Below are 24,654 nucleotides of genomic sequence, written 5' to 3' on the forward strand. Positions count from 1 at the left end.
ATCTGAAACTACTAGTATGAGTTTTCATTTTATAACTTGTTAATATTTTATATTTTTTGTCTCTAAATATAAGTTGTTGTTAGAGAATCGTAGCTGCAAGTGGTGGTCGTTCAAGATAATGATTCACTGTAATTATTCAATTAATAATACGGGTGGAATCTGAGTAGACCCCGGAACCTTTGACGGGATAGGTTTCAAGTTCCAAGGTATGTAGAGTAAATTCCACATTCCAAAAAATGATGAACATGTTCCCATGGGTAGGTTTCACTGTGTGGAACTTGAAACCGCTCGCCCCTAGCTGAGACAGTCGACAAACTCGCGAGCAAACTCGGGTGTCAACAAATAGGAATTAGTAAAGGTAAGACTCGCGAGCAAACTCGGGTGTCAACAAAAAGGAATTAGTAAATCAAACTCGGGTGTCAACAAATAGGAATTAGTAAAGGTAAGACTCGCGAGCAAACTCGGGTGTCAACAAATAGGAATTAGTAAAGGTAGCTGATTTTATGGTAATGGCATTCTATAGTGTGTCCGAATATCGAGTCATATACGCTCTCCTTACTGGAGCCTTCCATTAGTGGACTTGCACATGCCAAAAGCAGGTACCTTGCTGCTCTCAAATTCTCACTAATTAATCTCACACTAACTATAATAATCCAAAAGTAACTTCAACTCAACTCTTGACTAATAAATATTGTGAAAGCTCGTGTATTTTATTCAGATTAATCACAATCGTACAAGATAGACTAACGACAGATTGATATTGCAAAAAGTGACTGAGATGATAACAATGCGATTTCTTTAATCTCCATCTTATAATTTCTAATTAGTTTAATAATTAGGTGCCATTTGGTTACATTTATAAACACTAAATTCATTTAACTTGTTTTAGTTGATAAAATTGTCCAAAAAGCTCTAAACCTATTGTGCAGCAATCAAATGGGTCTTAAACATTTCAATTTGACTAATTTAGTCCTAAACTTTTAGACGATTTCCAATTAGTCATTTCGACCAATTTTGATCGGAAATCACTGGCGTGATAGTCCAATTATCATTAGTCGTTTTACATAACTTGGTTGACGCTAATGTGGACGATTTGGAAATTTTCCTTTTTCTTCCTTTTCTTTTATTTTCTCTTTTCTTTTTTTCTTATTTCCTTTTGTCGATCACTAGGGCCTCAGCAACGGCTAACGAGCACCCTCACCAAATCTAGGCAAGGGCCTGCAAGCCCTTATTGTGATGGACAAGGGCCGTGACGCCCTCCCTGTGGCCAGCAACCATTGCCAGCTATCGTCGAGGCCCTGACAACTGGTGGAGGGAAAAAAAAAAGAGAACGGAAAGTAAAGAAAAGGCAAAAATAAATCATAAATTTTTACAAAAAAATCATTCACGTCAACGCCGGTTGCGCCACGTAAGATGGCGACATCTATGTCAGTTATTTTCGAGCAAAATTAATCGGAATGACTACATTGGCAAATTGTCCAGCTTTATGATTAAAATGGTTAAATTTCAACCACAAAAAATTGGCCGGATTAAAAATTTTAGAATTGAATTAGCCGTCATATAATAAGTTTAGAAATTTTTGGATAATTATCTATATTTCATTTATTTAAATGTTTCTATATACAAAGGGGTTGTTTGGTAACCGGCTAAATAGTATCCAATTCTATTCTTTTGTTCCCCGGAACAAAAGAATAACAGAAATTCGTTTGGTAAATTTTTTATTCCCAAGCATAAATTTGTTCCTAAAATTAGTTTTGGAACAAAATCAAGAATAAAAAAAAAGTTGATTCTTGATTCTGGGAACAAGAATTAAAAGTGGAAAAGAAATTTTTTTTTTCTTATTCTTCTTCTTGGTTGGTCTTCTTCATTTTTCCTGGCCTGTGGCCAGTCGCTGGTGGCGCTGCCCTCGCCGGATCTGGCGAGAGCAGCCCTCACCCAAGCGACGAGGGCCTCGACGCCCTCACTGGCCCTGGCCTATGGCCAGTCACCGGCGCCGGCAACCTGAACATGGGCCAAGGAAGGGGAAGAAGAAAAAAAGAGAAGAAATATTAAAAATTCAAAATATTATTAATAAAAAGAAATTTTTTGCGGTTACCAAACGCATTTTTGTTCTTTTTTCTATTCTAAGAATATAAATTTTGGGTAGTTATCAAACGTCTTTAAATGCTTTGAAATTATTTCTGAGAATGGAATAAAAAAAATCATTTCTGAGCAGAAACTATTTCCGAGAACATAATGATTACCAAACGCACCCAAAAAAACGTTTGGTTACATCAACACTAAAAGTTTTAATTATTATCATTTATATAGACAATGTTTGTCATGTCTAAATATCAATTATGTTTTTTTTTTTATTTAATTACCCATAGTCAAAAAAACATATCGATTAGTTAGAACTAATAAAAGTAGCATGTCTATTCCTCTATAACATCGAAAGAAGCACTCTCGATTCAACATAGTTCCACCATCGTTTTTTTTTCCAGGCCAGCTTGCGCGCACCTCGACTATTCCTCGGGGGAGACTAGCACAGCAACCCACCGCCATGGCCCTCCACTTAAATCACAAGTGCTCAGCTGGGGAATCGAACCTGGGACCAGTGCGCCTAACCACACAATCTCAAATACGCCCTAACCAACTGAGCTACCCATGGGTGGGTAATTCCACCATCGTTTTAATAACTTCAAAAACGAACAAAAAATTCAAAAACGCTAAAAGCCATTATGACATCATATGAGAGGTGATCACTATTAGAATATTTAAATAATAAATCACGCATTCATCTTACAATTTAAGTTTTTAAAATAATTGATTGTGGTCCCACCAAATCTCACATGGTATTAGAGCACAATTAAATATGTTCAAGTTTAGTATCAAGTAAACTGACCATATTAAGTATAAGAGAAAGTATTAGAATATTAAAATAATAAATCACGTGTACGTCTAACAGTTTAAACTTTTAAAATAGTTGGTTGTGATCCTACCAAATCTCACAATCACTATGAAGAGTAATGATGACGTACACAGCTGCTATTAAAAGTGTAATTTCATCCCCCGTGCCAAAAGCTCTCATTAATTTTTGTGGCGAAGGAGAGGAGGATGAACGGCGTTCAGACGCGACTGACTATTAAGAAAAGACACATGATCCCATGGTTGGTTCCTACTGTACAAAAACAGAGAAAGGAACCCTTCGAATAACGTGAGCGACCTTGTTTATTATGTTAGCGATTTAATATGTCCCGGACAAAAAACATGAGTTTGAAAAGGTGCGTCTCCCACTAGTCCGATCCACGCAAGCAAAAGCCAATTCAATTCACTCCTCTCGTCGCCTCAGCAAAAAGTGCATGTTCACAGGTTTGTTATAAGGATCCCTTGTTTTTCTCTCCTTTGCCGATTTACTGAGTCCGCAAAGACCCTCTTCTTCTTCATCTCCGTTTGATCTTCTCTTCTTTCTTGCTTGTACAACTATCTGCTCCTTATAGGTTATTATGGACAAGAAGGTTCTTGATTACACGTTGGTCCCCTTGGGCTTGTTCATAATGATGGCCTACCATGCATGGCTCCTCCATCGGATCGTGAAGCACCCCACCAAGACCGTCATCGGCGTGACCGCCATTAATCGGCGATTCTGGGTTCAAGCTATGATGGAGGTAATGTGGTTTGTCTCCCTCCTCTCTTTTGTCTCCCCCGGAAATGCTTCTTGACCTTTCTTCTTTTTCGTGGCGTCCGACTTGTGTTGCAGGATGTCTCCAAGACCGGCGTTCTCGCGGTCCAAACGCTGAGGAACAACATAATGGCCTCGACTCTGTTGGCCTCGACGGCGATCACCCTCAGCTCCCTCATCGCCATCCTCATGACCAGCGGGAACGGCAACCAATCCTCACTCTTCATCTTCGGAGATCGGAGCAAGTTTGGTTTCTCCGTGAAGTTCTTCGCCATCCTCGTGTGCTTCTTGGTGGCTTTCCTCCTGAACGTTCAGTCCGTAAGGTACTACAGCCACACGAGCATCCTAATCAACGTGCCGTACAGGAAGATATCGCAGCACCAGCACCACCACCGGGCGATGGTGGAGTATGTGGCCACGACGGTGAACCGGGGGAGCTATTTCTGGTCGCTGGGGTTGCGGGCGTTCTACTTCTCTTTCCCTCTTTTTCTGTGGATTTTCGGTCCAATCCCCATGTTTTTGAGCTGTTTCGTGCTGGTTTGCATGCTGTATTTCTTGGATGTCACGTTTGAGTTTGGGTGGGCTGTGGGGGCTTCTGATGATGATGAGAGGAAAGATGAGGAACTGGGAAGTGCAATGATGACGAGTATCGGTGGATTAAACAGCTGATCTCCAACTTTACCTGAGCTTCACAATATAATTTCTTTCATAAGTTTTGCAATCTACTAAGATATTAAAATACTAAATTGTTTCTTTATCGAATATGTATTAAAATATTCGTTGAACGCGGTTTGTTTAATAAGTAATTGCCATATATTAAGCTATCTACCATTCAATTAGACAACTTAGAAAATCCCGATTCCTCCAAGAGTGAGCATCTCTTGCATCGGCAAGTCATCCATCTTTATGCAGATTTGACACCCCAACAAGACATCAACAAATGATGGATCAGAAGTAGTGAGTAGAGATCAGGAGAACAGGAGCGCTACATCCTTTGAAAAGTAAAGACAAAGCAGAAAATTGTATCAAAACCTCAAACTTTGAAACATTAAAGTCAGCAATTTCGATCATCTCTTGCAAGCATCGTGGTATAGCCAAAATGCCAAAACTCACAGCTTAGTGCACAAGACATGCTAGGAGGAAACACTCAAAACTGAGTCCATCCATTGAGACATGATGTGACGAAGCATCTTCCGCCCTGTCTTCATGTGGAGAGTGGCATGTGTGCGCGAATGCGTGAATCTTATTTTGGTCAGAGAGAGTGTGGTGTACATGTCTACTCCATATTGTGGGCATATTTACTATAGAAGGTAAAGAAAGAAACTATGCTCGCAGTCTCTTAAGCACAACCTCCTGCTCCAGGAAGGCAGATGCATGTTAAGGTTTTATTTTGAGAGGAGCTCTAACAAGCCTTGAAGGTATAGGATAGGAGTGCAAAGATGCAGCAGGTCAAAAACCTTGTGTTTTACCTTAAAGAGGAGTAATCACCTGTAAGAGTGCAGGCGAATGCAAAAGCTTCTTCTTTTGTCTACCATGGTTCCGAAAGCAAGGGGAACGATAGATGTGCTATCTAGGAAATTCCTATCAACAAGAAACCGGGAAAATTTGGTGATTGGTCCAACACCAGAATAGGTTCAAGGACCTAGATGCCCATCTAAAAAGTAATGGATTAGACCCAGATTGCCTGAAAATTCGCCAATGCACAACTGAACGACTTGTTGCAGTTAATCAAATTTTATTTAGTTGGACCGATTCAAAATGATGCAACTTATCTCAAGAGAAGCCTCTTCTGCAAAGACTTGGGGATGTCGTCTCCTGGTTGATTCAACCAAATCTTGACACTGCAAGTTGCCCTGATACGAACTGAAATGGTCCAAAACCTCCTGCAAAATGGGTGTTGTAACAGTATTAGAATATAGTCAAGATGTCTATAAACGATTACGGAGTGATAATGAATTTAATGTTTTCAGATATAACATAATTGTGAGCAGACAGATCTACAAGAGTGCTCAAAGCTTATAGCTGTTCTTTCAAGACATAAAATCCAAAGAGAAACAGCAGTTCACCTATTAAAAGCCTGAAGCATCCACTCTTGTGAACTGACAACCACTTTTCCTTCATAAATAGATAAGACATTGAATGGAAGCCGGAGATGCTCAACAAGCATTGAGTCACAACCATATAACCTTCGGACCCACGGAACATGTGCAGTGAGACTCCCATGACTCTTCACTACGTTAAAGCTCCAGTTGACCCCAGTCCTCAAACATATCTTTAATTCGCTGCTAAGATTCCCCATCTTCCAATTCATCATTAATAAAGAGGAAATTTTCTCCGGTTACAGTGGAAATCTGGCAACAGTATAGTGTAACGATGTGAGACTAGAGCGCTCGTTCGAACCTTTCAGCCTTTTCCATCGCATTCTTCAACTTATGGCTTTGATATCTTTGTTCTACATCCTGCCATTCACAATGAATGACATGACAATGGGAATCTGCATAAAACAAGTTGCTCATGCATTAGATAATCTTTTTAAGTGCATGCTGAATAAAGAAGGGACACATACAGATATCGAAGAGACAATTAGATAGAGAAACTGTGGCAACAGGATTTATTCACATTTCATGAAGATTAGAAAAAGTTCCTCAGAATTTCAACTGTTAACGAATAGCCCATAAGTCAAAAATGTTAGCTTTCTTTCTCAAAACTTTCAAGAGATCATTTTCATCCACCTTTTTCCTATGCACCGATTGATATCTTGGGGGCACTGGAATCCATTCCAGATTACTCGGCAGCATAGCAAGTCTAGACCACAACAGGAGACTATGGGCCTGAATTTAACATCATGTCTGAAAGTCATTCAATTTTAATTTCAACTTCATATTGCCAGCTTGAACAACGATCTCTTTCTTAGAGCAGTCCACTTTCAGAACCGTTGCTTTCCTCCCAAGGGATGGAACATGTATCATTGCACCAACTACTGGAAGCTCAGATTTTTTCTCTGCATCATAAATGGGAAAAGACTGTTTAAGTAGATGGACTTTTTCCATTTCAACAAGACTAGAAATAGGACTCTTGCTAAAAGAGAGTCCTCACCATATTCCTTCCATGACAATTACTTATGTTTCTAAATAAAATGACTATGGCAGAGTTTCTTAAGCAGTACCTAAAGATGATTGCTTGAGAGGTTCAGACGGGATTGTACTTTTCCTTTGCACAAGATCTTTGCTGTCTTCATCTATACTATGTTGGCGCTTGGCAGCCAATGACTTCGGGCTTGTTTTTACTCCAATTGGCTGGAAGCGCTGCACTTGGGATGCACGAAACTCCCGCACTCTCTTATGGAGCATTGAGCGTGCCACTGCAGCAGCCTCTGATATTTCTCTAAACATCTTATTCTTTTGAGCAATACGTTGTTCCTCAATCCTCCTCCGCGCGGCCAACAATTTTCTGTGAAGGTCCCTCGCGAGCCTAGAATAAAAACAGTAAGAAGCTAGATGCAGCTACATATAATACAAGTTTCATTTCACATGATGCCTTGCTAGCAGAAAGAACCACTTCTTATAAAGGAAATGGTTTTTTCATAAATTTATACACTTATTGTAAGATGAAATTCATTGGCCACTTTCAAAGTGCACTGACTCGAGTATGTCAAACAGGAGAAACCTAAGTAGAGGGTAATCGGATACACTTTCATAAAGACTCTAACTTACCCTTTAATAACCTATAAGTTTAATAATATTGGGTATTTACACAAGCAAGAGTAGCATTCATTCATGTAGGAGTATGAAACAAATGCAAAGGATACCTACAGAAATAATGGATAGATGCTCCCTCTGAACTCAGATAAAGGGGAAGATATAGTTCCAATCAGTACTTCTATGATTCAGCAGTTACTAGTTATTTAAGACTCAGCCAAAAACAAAAAGGGCAGTCATTGCTTATTAAAGAGGCCAATTCCAAGAAGCCAATGATTCTCACATTAGGTAAGATTGTGAATCACGTTGCAGCTCACGGAATTCCTGCTTGTATTTTTCCATATCAGTAATGAGCTGCAAGCGCATACAAAGATGTCATCAGTAATGGCTCCTCAACAGCCACCACAAGAAAAGGGAACAAAACCAATCTCCATAAATGCAAGTGGATATAAAAATAGTCAGCTGAAATTGCGGATCGTGCTCCTGTTAGTGCAAACTTCCAAAATCTTCACTTGCAGTAGGCACATGATGTAAAAAAGCCTCACGTAGACCCCAATCCATGGACTGAGATTATAAAAATGCATATCCATGTTCTTATAGTATTGGTATAAACCACGATGGAGTGTCAAGCAGAAAAAACTGAACCCACAGGCTACAGAAAAAGGCGTGCCAAATGTATGATATGTTACAGCACATACACCTTTCATAGGAGTTGCTATCTTATTATCAAGATATTGTTGACGACCAGAACAGTTCTAAGCTAACACTAGTTACCTCATTTATCTCCGCACTTGCTGAACCATACAGTTCACGAGCATCATTGACAATTGTGCCAGGCAGTCCCAATCTTTCAGCTATACTGATGGCATTCGAACGCCCTATAAGATAAAACTCATGTCAAGTTATATCCAATTTCGACAGATACAAAACAGCAAATGATAGCATGAGCTATTATTAGATCTAGTGCAACAACTGCAGGACATAACTAAGGCAGTCATCTAATGAAGAATGAAAAACCTGGAATTCCCCAGAGAATCTTGTAAGTAGGCTTTAAATTTACTTCATCAAACTCCATACAAGCATTTTCGAAGCTAGCAGCGCTGCCAATCATTGAGAATATGTAAGAGCCCAGGAGCACCAAGGGAGCAGCAAATCTTGTAGTTTGTGGCAAATGTCAAAAGCAGATGTGTCCTATATGACTTCAACTAGATTAAACAAGCTAAACCACTGCCACCAGCGACAGATCTAGAATTATAAACCGTGGGGGTCCAAGTTTGATGTGAAAATTTTGTTTTTCAATAACTGCATAATCCAATATAAAATATTGATAAACGTGGGGTGGAAAGCCAAGGGGAATTACCCCTACATACCGATCAAGCACAAGGAAAGGAAAAGTTCGAAGGATGAATATGTATCTGCAATGGACCTTAAAATATTCAAGTTAGGAAACTACCTGTATTTCAGGGTTTTCAGTTCACCATGATGGGTTGTAGCTATTGTCAAAAGAGCACCATTGGCAAAAGATTCCAGCAGTGACATTCCCAGAGCTGCTCCTTCTAGAGGATTTGTTCCCGCACCAACCTATCATTGTTATCACATACCAATAGATTATTTCATATCAATATTACCTAGGTAAGCACAAGAAGAGCTGTAATTGCATAACAGGTCACTCAAAGGAATCACGTCAGACAATTTTGAAGAGGCAAAAGAAAGACCGGCAATAACATACTTCATCTAGTAGCACTAACGACTGTTTTGTTGATTTTGATTGAATGTCCTGCAAATATATCATATAAGAAAATATCAACTAAAAAAAATGATTAGTGGCATGATTATGAGATGGCATGATAACAAGAAAACACCATACATCTTAGTGATCAAGATAATCACAAACCTATGTCCTTTAAACGTAATTTCAGTTCCTAAAACCTCAAATCATATTTTCTAGCCTTCTATTGATTCTTCTTCGAGTGTCTACCATTTTTGCTAGTTATTCTAGAATTTTCCAATTTTTAGAGAGAAAATGTTAAATATGAGTCTATACAACTCCCAGGGTTATAAACTAATCCAAGGAGCCCTAAAAGGGATATATCCAAGAAGGCTATGCTCACACTGATTTGTTTCAAGTGTCCAGAGAAGGTAGATAAAGATTGGGACAAAGACTGTTCATCACCAATATCAGCAAAGACAGAATCAAACCAAGGGATCCGTACAGATTCAGCTGCCAAGATGTATAGGCCTGCAATAACAACCTATTTAGAGGAAAAAACTGAATGTTGCTATCTTTAAAGATAGAGAGTAGAGAAAACAACTAGGACATAGATAAACTTTGTCCCTGGTGAGATACTTTAAACATTACAGAATATACATGTACTCCAGATTGTCTACAGTTACTATGAAAAAGTGTGTTTTAATTGGAATGCTGTTAATAGATAGATCTGGATTGGAATTGCAGACATTTATACCTGGAGAGACAGAAATAGCGGAAAAATGAATTTACAACTGCAACAAATAAGAAAATTGCGACAGGAAACCCATTGGCCTGTCTCAGAAAAGGCACCACAAAGGAAAGCCAATTATTAAACCTGATTTTGCCATCAGAGCTGCCAAGCCAATTGTTTTAAGGCATACAGTTTTCCCACCAGTATTAGGGCCAGTAATGACCAAAACCTTAGTCTCCCTGGAAATGAAAAAATCAACTGCGACTGGCTTAGCTTGTTCGATGGCTGCAACCTGAATTAACAGCAAATGTGTCAAAATAAAGAATTAAGTACTATGCTCAAATTGCTTTGAAACTCACCCGCTCTTTCAGGGCTACAATATCAATCTCTGACTCTCCTTTAATTGACATTCCTGCTGCCATTTTCCTCCTTCCTATTTCCTGAGCCATCATATTATGCAGTAAGCACCAACCCCTATGTAGCATCTAGATGTTCAATGAGCACGTGCAAGAGCAGATGATACAACAAGAAGTTTAAAGAGAGTTATCATAAGCAGAAAAATAATGAGAACGTTTACAAGCCATTCCATGACTCACTGCAGCAGCACTGCTGAGATCCTTTCGGGCCTTGCGCAGATTTAGTCTATGCTGCTGGACCAACAAGGGATGATAAGCTTTAGGCAAAAACAACATCCATTCCATGGAGTTTGATGATTTTGAAATTTTGTGCTCTGACAAGGATGTTTCAGCGTCGAGCAATCTACTCTTCTCCTCTTGTAGAAGCAGATCAGGACATGTGCCCCCATATGAAAGACTATAAGTAGCTCGAGCATTTATCTGCATATTAGCACCCAAACAATAAAAAGAGCACCTCCAATTATTATATATAGCTCAATCTACAATGCTATCACCACAAGCGGTTTTGCAGTTTTATGACCGATTTTCATAAGAATTATCAACAGTAGCTTTTCGAACACAAGGTTTGTTGGAATTTCCCCAACAGAAGAGATTTTTGCCTCAAGTCTGCCTATGAGATTGTAGCTAATAGATATCCTGAGGATCATGCAAGGACTGTTCTTGGATATGGAAAATTAATACAACCCTAGAATTAAGCAATTCATTTGGCAAAGTCTCCATAATAGCGTAGCTCTAAATGAAGTCCTTGTGAATTGAGGTATAAATTCCCAGAACTTTGTTCAGTATGCGGGCAAGCCCTGAATCTGCAGATCATTTGTTTTTATTTGGCCCTGTGGCTAGAGAGTTTTAAGGGGCCTGGCTATTCCTAATAGCCTGGCAGGGTCTTTCGTCAAAGATACCTGGGAGTGGATTGAAGACAATGTTAAAAGCAAGGTTTGGTATCAAAGACCCAAAATTCCATGGGGAATTGTTTTCCCTATGGATCTTTGGGTTCTTTGGCAAAATAGAAATAATTTTTGTGTAAGAATCAGCAAATTTGCCCGAACTGACTTCTTTTTGTTTGACTAAAGTTGGAGAATCTTGTGCTACCATGAAGAAAAATGGGTGTGGAAGGAGAAGATTAAGGCAGGGGACGAAACAAAGGAAACCTGAACAAGAGTGGGCTAAGGTTAATTCAAATGGAGCAATGTCTATGGAAAACGGAGAAGCAGGAGCAGGAGTTTTTTGAGAGATCACTGAGAAACTGGATAGCTGGCTTCTCGCATAACATAGGAAGAAGAATGCTTTCATAGCTGAGATTTGGACGTTAAGAAACAGAATCAGGCTTGCTATTACAAATAAAGTTACTCATTGGCATGTTGAATTGGATGCCTTAGCAGTAATTCATGTTCTTAAAAAAAAATCTCACAATATCTCATAGAACCTCTCCTTTTTTTAGTGCAGGAACTTGCTGGAAGGAGTGCAAGCATACCGAATTGACCATATATACAGAGAAGCAAACGGATGAGTGGACGCTCTGGTTAGGTTGGGAAAAGGAGCAATATATCGAGTTTATTATATCCACTAGTATTCCAGATTTTACTAAGGATACTTTATAAGGATGCACTTGACAGTAGTTCAACTAAGAATGATGTAACTTGATTGGTTTAATTTCTCAATGACGCTCTTTGTTTCACCACAAAAACATATTCGATTACTTGAAAGTTGTTGAAAAAGGTAATTCAAACTGTATGAGGTCTAATTTTCATTTCCTACAGACTTCACATAAAAAGGATAACACTCAGGAAACTTAGAAACTGTGCACACAAGACCACTCTGCAGAAGAAACCAGAGAGAGAGAGAGAGAGACTTTGGTAGCAGTAGGAACGTTACCATATCCAGTTGGATTATTCTGTTCAGCAAAATTTCAGTTTCATCAAGATCCATTTGCATCTGCTTGAGAAATGACAAGGTGAGAATATAAAAGTAAGAGGAAGCTGGTGACAAGAAGAAATATCAACTGGAAGATATGCAACCTTCTTTGTTAACATTAGAAGCACATCTTCCTCTGCCTTTGCCACCGATCCTCTTGCTCGTTGCAGCTCATCATTTAAAGGAACGGCAGCAAGTGGCTCTATAATATTTCCATTCCCTGAACCACTACATTATGACAGATTCAGGATAGAATAAATATCCTATTAAACGAAATAACCTTGTACCCAAGGAGTCCAAAAAAAAAACTCTTCATCCAAAGTTCACAACTATTTGCATCCAGTGAGAGCATTCATCATGCAAATTGTCCACCAGCCTGCCTTATAAAATGAAAGCCTTCTGGTTTGAGTTACCAAAGAAGGCAAATAATGTTTCTTTCTTGAGTAAAAGTTAACATTCGATGTAAATTGCAAATAACTTATCACCATTGTCATGCAAGCAAAACAATTATCAAATCCCCAAAGTACATACATGGTACTTCTTTCTTTTTAAGGATGCTCAAAATACAACCAAGCTCAATTAAATATTAATATTACTTGTCCATAAACTAAATGTGCTCTATGCTTAAGACTGTAGACCAAAATTAATAGCAAAACTGTAGAGCAACGATCGACGCGACACATTACAATTCAACTATCTCATGGCACAAAGTAACAGAAAGTCTCAGCTCTGAGCTAAGATGAAATAAGCGAAGAGCTGTAGATAATTTGCCAGTGGACTAGCATACTTGTAGCTACTCAAAAGCTCTTTAAAATGCAAAAAGAAAAGGAAAGGAAAGAAAAAGGGAAGTATGTATAATTTTTTAGCACCTGGATATCAGTAGACCATTCAAATTTGTCAGCTTATCCATTCCGGACTTTATGCACCATCTTCCATTGACATTACTCACTTCCTAAAATAAGGAAAATATGAAAGTTAAAACAGACAAATAGAAAGATACAAAGTAAACACACATGTAGATCTGCAAGATTGGTGCACTCACTTGGAAGGATGACTCATTCCTATCATTCATCATTAATTTATCCATCAACTCATGTAGCTGAACAAAGAAAATGTAAACATAACTAGAATCAGTTTTTAGCATCAAATAAAGAGACAACTCAGTGTTTCAAAGGACCGAATAAGAGACTGGCTGAGAAGTGTGAAGTAGATCCACAAGTGGAAACTCTATTTGGACAGAGTACCTTGAATAAAGGTAGATGGAGAATGAGAACGGGCAATGCAAACTTTCATTCGCATATCAATAAAAATTGACGAAAAAGTTGGCGGTCAACTCACATAAGGAATTTCTGACCAAAAAAAAAACTCACCTAAGGAAATGCTTCCTCTAAGTCAAAGGCAATTAAACCAATAACAATAATAAAGGAATTGTCTCACTGTTAAAAAAAAAGGATGAATTTAAATGGTTTTGGCATCCCATTGATGGCTCAGCCTCTTAAATGAATTATCTCACTATCCAAAAAAAACAAAAACAAACTAGGAAGTGTCGCATGGAGGCAATTGCCCCCCATTACGATAACACAGAAGATACAGATAAATATTGATGCAATAGGAATAAGATGTTTTGCGTCAAGTTTTCTGTAATCTGGTGCAGAAGATGCTGACATCTTCTGGTTGGCCTCAGCAATTACAGTTGATTAGCCACTCTGAGTGCATAAACATGTTCAAGCATCACAGTCTTTGAAACACCAAAGGGAAGCTTTTTAATTGCAGGTACAATAATCATTCAATGCATGGGACAAAAGTTCAAGGATGATTTTACCCTCTTTTCAAGCATCCGCACTTGTTCACGTGACCGTTTAAGCAAAGGACTCTGAAAAATAAAAATGAAAATGCTAAGATGAGCTACAGGAATGGGAAGGAGAGAGAATGGAGAATCACATCCAAGCCTACTAAAACAAAGCTGCCACATGACAACTGACTCTGAAATATTGGAGAACTTACAGCGGAGTCTTTAACAGAGCCATCTTCATCAAGGACTTGCTGTATCAACTTAATAAGAGCTCGATTTACTATGAATTCCAGAATCTGCAAGGTAACATCAAAACTGGAATAAGTCCATGATGATATTAGAAATCAATAAATGCAACTGCTTTATTCATCATATATACTTGAGTTCTGTAATGTTACCACTTCACTCAAAGGCATGAAGCGTCCATGCCAATCCGCATCTTCCTTGATTGCAGCTCGTAGATTCAGCTGTAGAGTATCAGCAAATTGCAATAGAGATGCAACCGCTATTGCTTCATGTCCGCTCATGGGTGAGTCCCTCCGAGCACGCTGAATTGCAGACTTGACCTTTGGGAAGATCAAGAGTAAGCAGTTAGTGACATGTCAAGTTCAGCATCTTGTTGAAACCTAAAACACGTAAAATGACCCCACATAACCAGGTGACATGTATCAGAGCTCAGTACCAACTTCACGAACAAAACTGAGCTAGAAGTGGAAAAAAAAAAAACGAGAGAGAGCAAGAAAGATTTCTGGCCTGATTGAATTCCAACTGTAAGTACATATCGGAGATAATTGTTCGTTACTTAGGAGTTCCAAAATGCACATCTGAGATTCAGTAACAACTATGACCAAGCAACGCTTAACAAATCTGATCTGGCTCTGAGAACCCAATGAGAAGTAATTATACACAGCATATGAGTTTCTAAACTCCATGTTGCTAGAAGAGGACAACATTAGCGTAAAGCACTGACCAGAGCAGCATCGATGCCACTGAAGTCCAAGCTGAACCCGCCAAGTCGGTGCATTTCCACGGCCGCATTGGTTTCGCTCAACAGCCTCATGCTCTCCTCGTACGTCTGATCCAGAGACCACAACCGAGCCTTCACAAACAACAACCAACGCCCACACAACAGCGACAGAATTTCAATTGAAGCCACAATCACAACCAAAATTCGACTTCAACAAATCACCAATCGCCTCCGTACATAGCTTAGCTACAAAAGTATCGAATTCGCACGTGAAAAATCAGAATCGCCTAACGGAAATACGCGAATCTGCCGATCAACCGAACTGACCTTAGCGGCTTCCCGGCCGAGCGAGGTGCCGGCGAACGAGGCGACGGAATCGCAGAGCTTGTCCCACTCCAGGACCCTGAGGCTCTGGAAGCGAGCGGAGGACGGCTCGCCGCCGCCGCCGCCGCCGGCGGAGGCGGTCCGGGAGGCGACGGAGCACCGACTGAGGAGAGCTCGGTTTCTGAAACAGACGGACCTCAAACTGACGGCGAGTAGCAAAGAAGAAGGACGAGAAGAAGGAGAAGGAGAAGGAGATGGAGGGAAGGCGACGGAGTGGAGGAAGAGCGTGCGAGACTCCATGGTTGCTGCTGTTCTTTCGAGCAGAGACCGTTCGTTTGAAAATGGCGGGGGCTTCTCTGGATGACGAGGAGTGCCAGAAAACACAGGCGAAAATGATAAAGAGCTTGCAATCGGGAACTACCGGTCCGATAAATTGAAACCGGAGATTCAGACCGGTCCGAGACTATTCTGGGCGGTCCGGTCTGATCCGGTTCTTGGCGGTTCCGGTTTTCTGCTGATGCACCCCTAACAGAGATGAGCGGTGCGTTGCGATGACGTGGGCTCCCTGACAAAAAAATATATATGTTGGGCTCCTGGTTTCTCTGGTAGGCCCAGGCCCAGGCCCAGGCCCAGCATTGGCCCAATATGTCATCAGCCCTGTTGGGGAAAAAATTGGAAACTGGCTGCAGTATCAAGATCAACAGCAATGCCTTGCTTGTTTTTATTTGGTACATTCAATTTTTCTTCTAACGAAGATTCCGTTTATTTCGCAAAAACATAAATGATTTAAAAATTATTTTCTCAGAAAACGATTGTGCGTATCGCTTGGAATAAATTAGCCAAGGAAAAATGTTTTCATTATAGACGACGATATATGTCTTAATATTTTCGTGGACGATGAAAAATAAAGCGATCATTTTTCGAGAAAATGTTTTTCAAATTATTCAATTTCCCGTGAAACAAAACGGAGCCCGAGTTAAACACTCGTGCAAAGAGGCCATGCACAGCTACGCTAAAGGAGGCATTGTATCTCCATGGTCAATTTGCTCCTTTTATCAATCACAGTATATGTTACTTTTCTGCTTGGTTTGATCGAAGGTGCACCAGCAATAACCAGACATAAAGAGTAAGCTCCCATTTGATATCGATAGAAATTGAAGTGCCCGATCAGTCCAATCCCTAAACTCCAAAATCGAGGTCATGGGATGGCAAATTGGGATCGACAACACATCGCCCCGCGAAATGTTTATTTTGTGTATGGACAATTCGAGGCGACATCGATGGTGATCTTGTAAAAAATTAGCGACGAGGCATGAGCTAGCATCGCTGTCGGCGTTGGCAAAAATTCGAAGCGTTCGATCAATCCAGGTCCTAAGTTCCGAATTAGGGTCATCGGGGGCAATTGGAATCAAACGATATGCATGCCAACATCGTGAATTGAATCGGATAAAATTATATACATATGACAAAGATCGTATAACATAAATTAAAACGAGAGATGTTGTTTTCTAGTGAAAGCACCGAGGCATGAAACAATCAGTCACTAGTTGCTCGTTGGCCAACCAATTGAGAATGTTTTTTTGGACAGTTGAGAACATAGGGATAATTGTCCAAAAAATCCTAAATCTATTGTATGATAGTCAATTCAGTTTTAAACTTTTCGATTGTGCCAATTTAGTCCTAAACATTTTGATAATTTGCCAATTTAATCATAAACCTTTCAATGCGTCGAGTTAGTCCTAAACCTTTTGAAAATCTACCATTTTAGTCCTAAACCTATTATTTAGATAATCGACCGGAAATGCTATATTGGCAAATGGTCAAAAAGTTTATGACTAAATCGGCACAATGAAAAAGTTTATGACTAAATTAACACAATTCAAAGGTTTAAGACTGAATTAGTATCGTACGATAAGTTTATGACTTTTTACACAATTTTTTCTTGCGAATATATATTGACAATTTTATTGTACATTGTTTGGAATTAGCGGCCTTTCATGCGTAATTCTCTTGCTTCCACATCACGAGAAAAAACGAGAAGTTAATTCATTATTGAGGAAAATAAATTTAATTGAAAGTTAATGACATATTCAATCCCCAAGTTGGATTTTCTTTTATACAAAAAGGTGACACGAAATCTCAATATCTCCATATATATCTACGCTCTTAGGTAAGATAAAACGAGCCTCCTACTTTTGAAAAATCACAATCATTAATCTATTCCCTAAATCTTGCGAATCGTATAAAATATAGCCGAATTACAAACATCATGTCCACAGACCATTACGTTAATTCCAAATTTCAGTTTATCTCTCGCATTTTTCAATATAGAAATTTCGATATTTTCCATCTTATAATAACCTTTCTAAATCTTGAAATGAATTCTCTTATCATTTCCTTGTATCGATTATTTCTTTTTGGAGGTAACGACACAAATGGTATATAAACTTTGGCCAAATGTGGAAACATCGTTTCCGAACTTTTAATGTGCCATCTAGTCCCCAACGTTATCCTCCATCGGTTCAAGTTCACGAACAACATTGAACACCTCTATATAGTTCGGGGACTAAATTGAATATATATACATTGAATAAATTAAAAATTCAACGATGACGTTACACATCGGACTAAAGTTCATGGATCATATTGAACAAAATTAAAAGTTCAGAAACGACATTACACATCGAACGAAAGTTTACGGACCATCCGTGTCGTTTTCGCAAGAATGAAGCGATTCTGTTCGATATATATTGTACAAACGGAATGCAACTATGCATCGCAGATGATGCATCACAATCCAATTCTAGTTCTGCCGCTTTGCACGAGCTCGGCCTCGCATTGTCGTCCATTTGGCACTCAATGGCTTGCGCTGCCCTGCCCTTTTTCCAACTTGTAAAGTATAAGAAGACAGGCGTACCCTTTTTTTTCTCACGAAACCCATCCGTTGACTTTTTTCCTCCTTTCGCCAAAAGAAGTTGTCAATTCGACTGAACGTCACTGGGGGATGTTCGTCAACATCACGAAGTGGGAAAAGGCGTGGCCTCTTTGACGGCCGGTTGGATGAATTGGGATGGAGTTCGACAATCAAATCAAAGCCACGCTAGTTGATTTTTCAACGGAGATCTTGGAGATTCGCGAATCTAATCATTTTGTGCGCTTTCTACACTGTCGCAAATGGCGACATGATCGGCTCAAATGGACAACGAGTTCACTTTCGTGTGTTTTAACAACTCCGCTCTCCTGAAAATCTTACCTCTTTGCACCATGCTTTAATCTAACATGACACGGGACATGATTATGAGTTCGGATTCTTGCATTTGGATCATCGACTGTGCTCGCTTGATTGGCACGGCACTTGTGTTAAGGATCCATTTCTCGACTTTCGAATCAAGAGTCTCTCCCCACGCACATCTCTTCACATGGCTCAAGATGCACCATCAATCAAAAGCATGATTAGAATTACCATGACACTTGTTTGGACACATGTTGCTCTAAGCCCAATATTATAGCTCAATATTTCAAGCAGGGAAACGTTAAATTTGGTGCCGACTAACTGTAGTCGACCCTTTTTTGACCGAAAACAAAACCATAGTCGACCCTTCGACCAAAAAAAGAAAATCTATAGTCTACCCTAGTTATGCACTCATAAAATGAATTGATAACTCTAAAAAAAAACACAAAAAGATATCATTGAACTTACAAGATTAGATTCAGTGGAAACATCACGGCTGTTCTTTCTTCTTTCCTTGTAATTTATTTATTTATTTCCTCCCTTCATATCACTTTCTCTCATACTCCACACCATAGCCGGCCGAGGACCAATAATTAAAAAAAAAAGATAGAAAAAAATTAAATAAAAATCCGAGGATTAAAATCCAATACGTAGATTCCAAATGCATCGCTGTCTCTCATTGTCTACAATTTTGTCGACCTTATCAGTACGAAGAATTTTACCCCCAAAATAAATAAATAAATGGAGAGAAAGGTCAATTTCGGTCTGTCTAAGAAAAGATTATTTTTGACGGAAACATTTAAACAAGTTCCTCGGGTGGGGCCCACGTGTTTGAATTTTTTAAGGGTATTTTTTTTTTTGGGTCGTATTTTTTTAATTTCTTAAGGTCAAGGTTAGGAGATTCTCCAATCCATTGCCAACTGGAAAAAGGTTTCCTTGACACGATGCGAGATTCTCAAGATTCACATAACCATGTGGTATAATGTCTCTTAGCATTCGTCTCCCCAATCGGCATGCGACACGTGTCTTGTTTTTTCCTTATTTAGGTCACGAAATATCGTGGCTAGAAAAAAGTTACAAGAAAAACCAACAAAAACCAACTAGTTTTACCCACGTTAGGAACTTAGTACCATTAGCGGCAAGCACTGGTCGAGACTAATGATGGTTCGAAATGTCGTATCATAAGCTCAAAAAGGGAAGCGAATGACTTGCATGCATGGCGTCTGTCCTTAACCCACGAGACGATCGTCTTTACCAGTTTCGCACCGTAAGGCGGTCCCGCATTTTCTGGTCGCGAGAAAAGAGAACGAAAGTCGGGACGTGTGTGGATCATGAAAAAAACCAAGGATTAGAAAAAAAAAAAACTAATCGACCTCTCTCGCTTTCCTCCCTATGCCAGTGTCGTTAGGACATCAAATTAAAATTCGGTTTGTGTCGCGCGGATTATCCTACGGGGGATGCTTTATCTATACGGTGAAATAAAAATTCAGCTACTCTCTCTCTCTCTCTCTGTTTTGCTAGGAAGAAATTCGGCTACTCATCAATAACCAAAAAGTTAATACCACAAAAAATCACTTATACACTTATAACAAATTGGATTAATATTATAAAAACCTACAAATTAGGGTACCCGTGACAAACAGAGGTAAGATTCCAAATCGGTATACCCCTTATAACCCACAAACTAGGATACCTGTGATAAACGGAGGTAAAACTCCAAATCGACGTATTCCTTAGCTGTCATGTGTCATCTAACTTAATAATTTGGCTGTAAAATTTAATGAAAATTAATTGAAGGTAAATTTTTAATTGGTGTATTGGTTTGAGAAATTTCTGTCTTCGTTGCCTACTACTGACGTATCATTCCCTAGCCTGCTGTAAACTTAAGAAGAAGTACGAGAATTCCTGGACGAAGAAGAAGACGGCCGAAGGCAGGCGCACAGATCAGATCAGATCACCCACCACCAGCAGTGGGCAGAGAGAGCCCGCCATGGATTCTCCTTCCAATCCCGGCCTTTTCGCCAATATAATAGGAGATATAGCCTCCCCTCCCCCTCTTTAAAGGCCACTTGCCATCTGCTGCTCCAGCTCGGAACTCGGAACTCGCCTCGTGTCATTCCTTCCCCAACTTCTTCTCTTCTCCTCTTCTCTTCTCTCTCTCCTGTCGTCGTCCCTCGAAACCCGGGGGAGCATTCCGTGCACTCGATCTCGTCCATCTTCTTGGACGAACGTCCTCAAAGTCACTCCTTTCCCGCACCCATTTGATCAAAGAGCCGTCTTTCCTCGGATCTCCCACATGGGTGGTTTCGAGGGAAATCCCGATCAAGAATCGGCGGCGCCGCCGAGGAAGTCCCTGTTCCGGTACAACTCCCCCCTGTTCCAGGTCAGCCTCATCGGGCTGGTCTGCTTCTGCTGCCCCGGCATGTTCAACGCCCTCTCCGGCATGGGCGCCGGCGGCCAGGTGGACCCCACCGCCGCCAACAACGCCAACACCGCCCTCTACACCACCTTCGCCCTCTTCGGCGTGCTCGGCGGCGGGATCTACAACGTCCTCGGCCCCCGCCTGACCCTCGCCGCCGGCTGCAGCACTTACGTCCTCTACGCCGGCTCCTTCTTGTACTACAACCACTACCACCACCAGGCCTTCGCCATCGTCGCCGGCGCGAACCTCGGCATCGGCGCGGGCCTCCTGTGGGCCGGCGAAGGGGCCATCATGACCTCGTACCCGCCGCGCGACCGGAAGGGCACTTACATCTCCCTGTTCTGGAGCATTTTCAACATGGGAGGCGTCATTGGTGGGCTGATCCCGTTTATCTTGAATTACAACAACAGCACGGCTGCTTCCGTCAACGATGGAACCTATATTGGGTTCATGTGTTTCATGAGTGTCGGGGCAATTCTTTCCTTCGCTATCTTGCCGCCGAGCAAGGTGATTCGCGACGACGGGAGTAGTTGCACTAACGTGAAGTACTCGAGCATTTCGACCGAGGCGATCGAGATTCTCAAGCTGTTCCGCAACTGGAAGATGCTCTTGATTTTGCCGGCCTCTTGGGCCAGCAACTTCTTCTACAGCTACCAGTTTACTAATGTGAACGGGGTCATGTTCAATTTGAGGACTAGAGGGCTGAACAACGTGTTCTACTGGGGGGCGCAGATGTTGGGGTCGGTCGGAATCGGTTATGTGCTGGATTTCAGCTTTTCGAGCCGGAAGACGAGGGGTTACGTCGGGATTTCGATCGTTGCTTTGATTGGGACTGCGGTTTGGGGGGGTGGCCTTGCTAATCAGCTAAATTATTCTCGTCACGACCTGCCCGATAAGTTGGACTTCAAGGACTCAGGCTCCGATTATGCCGGGCCGTTCGTGTTGTATTTCAGCTACGGATTGCTGGATGCAATGTTCCAGAGCTTGGTTTACTGGGTCATTGGATCCTTAGCTGATGATTCTGAAACTCTTAGCAGGTACTGTGCATCAGTTTCTCAGCTATGAGTAAGAGATTCTATTTTGGCATGTAGGCCTGCAGAAAAAAATGGATTATTCTTGATCAACACCAATTTTGGGTCTAATATTGAAACTTATATCTGGCTTTCTATATCCTGCAGGTACAGTGGGTTCTATAAAGGAGTGCAGAGTGCAGGAGCGGCAGTCGCTTGGCAAATCGACCAGCACAAAGTCCCGTTCCTCACGGAGCTTATTATCAACTGGTCGCTTATGACGGTGGGCTATCCCTTGCTCCTGGTTCTTGTCAAGTTGGCCGTGAAGGACGATAAGGAGGGCGAAGAGGGAGCTAAAAAGGAAGTTGCTCCATCTTTTGCTCACTAGGTCATATTCCACGTTGTCATATAATCTTTTCTTATGAAGCATCTTTGTGAATGTCGGGCTTAGCAAGACGACAACCTGAAAAAAGATGAATTCTTCTGAATTGCTCCGTCTCCTCCTATGGGTTTTCCTATTCTGTCTGCAGTGGAGTTGTAATCTTAGGCAGTTGACACGGCAGTTGTAAATGATACATTGTTCTCTTTCCAGTGTATCAAAAGCGCAATCAAAGTTGTGTTTCACGAACATTTCTCTCCCTCTAAACAGCTGTGAAAACAGGTGTGGCTTATGAGCAAAATCACTGCTATCATAGTTGTCGTTGCTGGTACTTCGTACACCAAATCGTCGATTATCACATGGAACATTAAGTCACGGCAGGTGATCCATTATTTTGTAGCTATGATCTGCTTGCTTGCATATTTTAACGTAATCTTCCTTTCAAAATGCCTTGGAACTTTCTGAGAAGCTGACTCTGCACGACGTCTTTTCCTTTTAGCTTTCTACAGATGTGAACTAAGACAAATAAAATGCAACTCCGGGGGGTCGCTCCTTGTCCTAATTGACCATTTTTCTAGATTAGATTCCAATGTCGGGAAATACTACGGCTTTAAATAACAAAGGGGCAACATCATCCATATCTCTGGTCCTCTTGTTCTTTGTTCGGGCTAATGAAATATAGTATATCTGCATTCAGCTAGAAAAAGATCAGATTCACATTGACATACTTTGGCTTCTTTCAAATGTGACCTCTGCATTTCTCAGGATAGAGAGCTTTTATTAGTCAAGATGTAAAGCATCTCAAGATGGTCTATTGTGATATCACTATAGAACATCGACTACCGTCTCTGCAGGATCGAAGCATTGTGGTGAAATGGTCATCTTTTGGATGCATAATTTCGAGTAGTCGTCAATTAGCAGGAAGAGGAAGTAGAGGCTTTGTGGGCTATATTGAACAGCGCATTCGACTCCGCTTGTTTCCTAGAACTAGAAGCTTTTTGATCCTTAAAGCAAGGATATTGTTTACCACAGAAAACTTTGCTTCTGAGCATTTTTTTTAGGCCAGATGCTTTTGAGCAGTTAGGTTCATGGGTGTTTAACTGTTATATGTTGAACATAGACAAGAACTCTTTTCCGCCATGTCTATATAGAGCTGAGAAAGGAGCACCAAGAAGACTTTGTAGATCGTCTTATAATTCTTTTACTATGAGTTCCCAAGATTGCAGACTTTGACGAGGCACCGCACGTAGTACGATCTCTCGCAGAATCCATTTTCTCGTCCATGAGAAAAATCAAGATGAAATTCTCTTTGTAGGCTAACAACAGGTGCACCGGGTTGGTCATGTCTAAGACTTGCTTCTCTTCCGCGACTTTTCCGGTCTTCTTGCTTCTAGCTTTTCTGCATCAACTGTCTAAGATTTTGCAGATGAATCTCCACTTGCACATGAAAACGCAGAAATTGCACTTGTGGTTATTCTTTGGAACGAGAGGGACAACGCTGACATGTTTCGCGAATTGTGTTAAAAGTTTATTTGATTCTGCAAACAGTCATAGGATGCGTGCCTCTTCTAAACATTGGAAGAACAAAATCGCTTGTTGCTTTTTCTATGAAATTTAGACAAAAGAAAAGAAAATCCCCGAAAAACTTATTTAAGCATCTAAAGACCGACTGAATAACAACATCCTGAAGAAACAGACTTTCAGGGATCAAGTTTTCATAAACGTTATGAAACAAACACGCAGCTTTTCTGCCTCTATGTGAAGAAAGCGAAGCTGCAAAAAGAGATCAACCGTGCTCATCGGTGTGATACGCTCGACCTCGACGTCACCTTGAAGTCAAGTTTGAACAGATGATTGTCTCAAGATCCTTAGCAGGAGATAGGAAGGATAGAGGAAGTGCCCTGTGCACCAGATAAGAGCGATGGAGAGGACTATGAGCACCGAGCACATGAGATCAGACAGAATCAACTCCGATTGCTAAGGAAGCTTTGCCAGGCACAATCGACGCTGTGCATGTTCTTGTTCTTGTCCGCTTTACCCGGATCACATAGATGACTCGCAGGCTCGCTTGCACTTGGACTACTCTGTAATCGTATCGAGCGGCCAATCCCTGTCCGCACAGCCGAAGATGGCCAACGCTCTTGCCCCCACTCCACGGCTTGCTCTGGTTCTTTATCTTGGCAAGAAAACAGATGTCTCCCAAAAAAAAAAAAAATCGTGATAAATTCATGAAAATGCAGCTGCTTCTACTCGAGACCACTTGGTATTAGAACTCCTAAACGTAAAACACGACTTTAATCATCAAAACGAATATATTCAAAATTCATTTTGGCAATGGATCGAATTAGGCAAAATAGCTTCCCTTTGACTCCACCAAAAGTGGGACTCGACATGGCCCGTG

General features: G+C 40.7%; 3 protein-coding genes across 10 annotated transcripts; 2 read left to right on the forward strand and 1 right to left on the reverse strand.

Moving 5' to 3' along the window:
* Window positions 1-3,231: 3,231 nt before the first annotated feature.
* On the forward strand, window positions 3,232-4,366 carry LOC130135361 (uncharacterized). 2 transcript variants are annotated; one of them, XM_056304325.1, is made up of 3 exons: window positions 3,232-3,351; window positions 3,480-3,647; window positions 3,740-4,366. In XM_056304325.1, the coding sequence occupies exons 2-3, from the start codon at window positions 3,486-3,488 to the stop codon at window positions 4,328-4,330; spliced, it is 753 nt and encodes a 250-aa protein (XP_056160300.1). In that variant the 5' UTR covers window positions 3,232-3,351; window positions 3,480-3,485; the 3' UTR covers window positions 4,331-4,366. The 2 variants fall into 2 exon arrangements, with proteins under 2 accessions (XP_056160300.1, XP_056160299.1); XM_056304324.1 differs by lacking the exon at window positions 3,232-3,351 and having other exon boundaries at window positions 3,363-3,647.
* A 245-nt stretch (window positions 4,367-4,611) lies between these two features.
* Window positions 4,612-15,595, reverse strand: LOC130134382 (uncharacterized). Of its 7 annotated transcripts, none has more exons than XM_056304319.1 (22): window positions 15,214-15,595; window positions 14,890-15,018; window positions 14,318-14,485; window positions 14,132-14,215; window positions 13,950-14,000; window positions 13,170-13,226; window positions 12,997-13,079; window positions 12,232-12,355; window positions 12,089-12,148; window positions 10,397-10,636; window positions 10,160-10,240; window positions 9,945-10,092; window positions 9,471-9,598; window positions 9,089-9,136; window positions 8,813-8,940; window positions 8,377-8,459; window positions 8,134-8,237; window positions 7,643-7,713; window positions 6,828-7,132; window positions 6,062-6,155; window positions 5,150-5,544; window positions 4,612-4,653 (listed from the first exon to the last, which is right to left on the reverse strand). In XM_056304319.1, exons 1-21 carry the CDS (start codon window positions 15,508-15,510, stop codon window positions 5,430-5,432), a joined length of 2,598 nt encoding a protein of 865 aa, XP_056160294.1. In that variant the 5' UTR covers window positions 15,511-15,595; the 3' UTR covers window positions 4,612-4,653; window positions 5,150-5,429. The 7 variants fall into 7 exon arrangements, with proteins under 7 accessions (XP_056160294.1, XP_056160293.1, XP_056160292.1 ...); XM_056304318.1 differs by having other exon boundaries at window positions 4,612-5,014; XM_056304317.1 differs by having other exon boundaries at window positions 4,612-5,014; window positions 5,131-5,544.
* A 4,706-nt stretch (window positions 15,596-20,301) lies between these two features.
* On the forward strand, window positions 20,302-22,520 carry LOC130135310 (UNC93-like protein 1). Its single transcript, XM_056304107.1, has 2 exons — window positions 20,302-21,901; window positions 22,043-22,520. The coding sequence occupies exons 1-2, from the start codon at window positions 20,739-20,741 to the stop codon at window positions 22,260-22,262; spliced, it is 1,383 nt and encodes a 460-aa protein (XP_056160082.1). The 5' UTR covers window positions 20,302-20,738; the 3' UTR covers window positions 22,263-22,520.
* The last annotated feature ends 2,134 nt before the right edge of the window (window positions 22,521-24,654 follow it).

This window comes from Syzygium oleosum, unplaced genomic scaffold, assembly GCF_021117445.2.
Source record: "Syzygium oleosum isolate NSW1041296 unplaced genomic scaffold, Sole_v2.1 Sole_v2.31, whole genome shotgun sequence".
Classification (NCBI taxonomy): Eukaryota; Viridiplantae; Streptophyta; class Magnoliopsida; order Myrtales; family Myrtaceae; genus Syzygium; species Syzygium oleosum.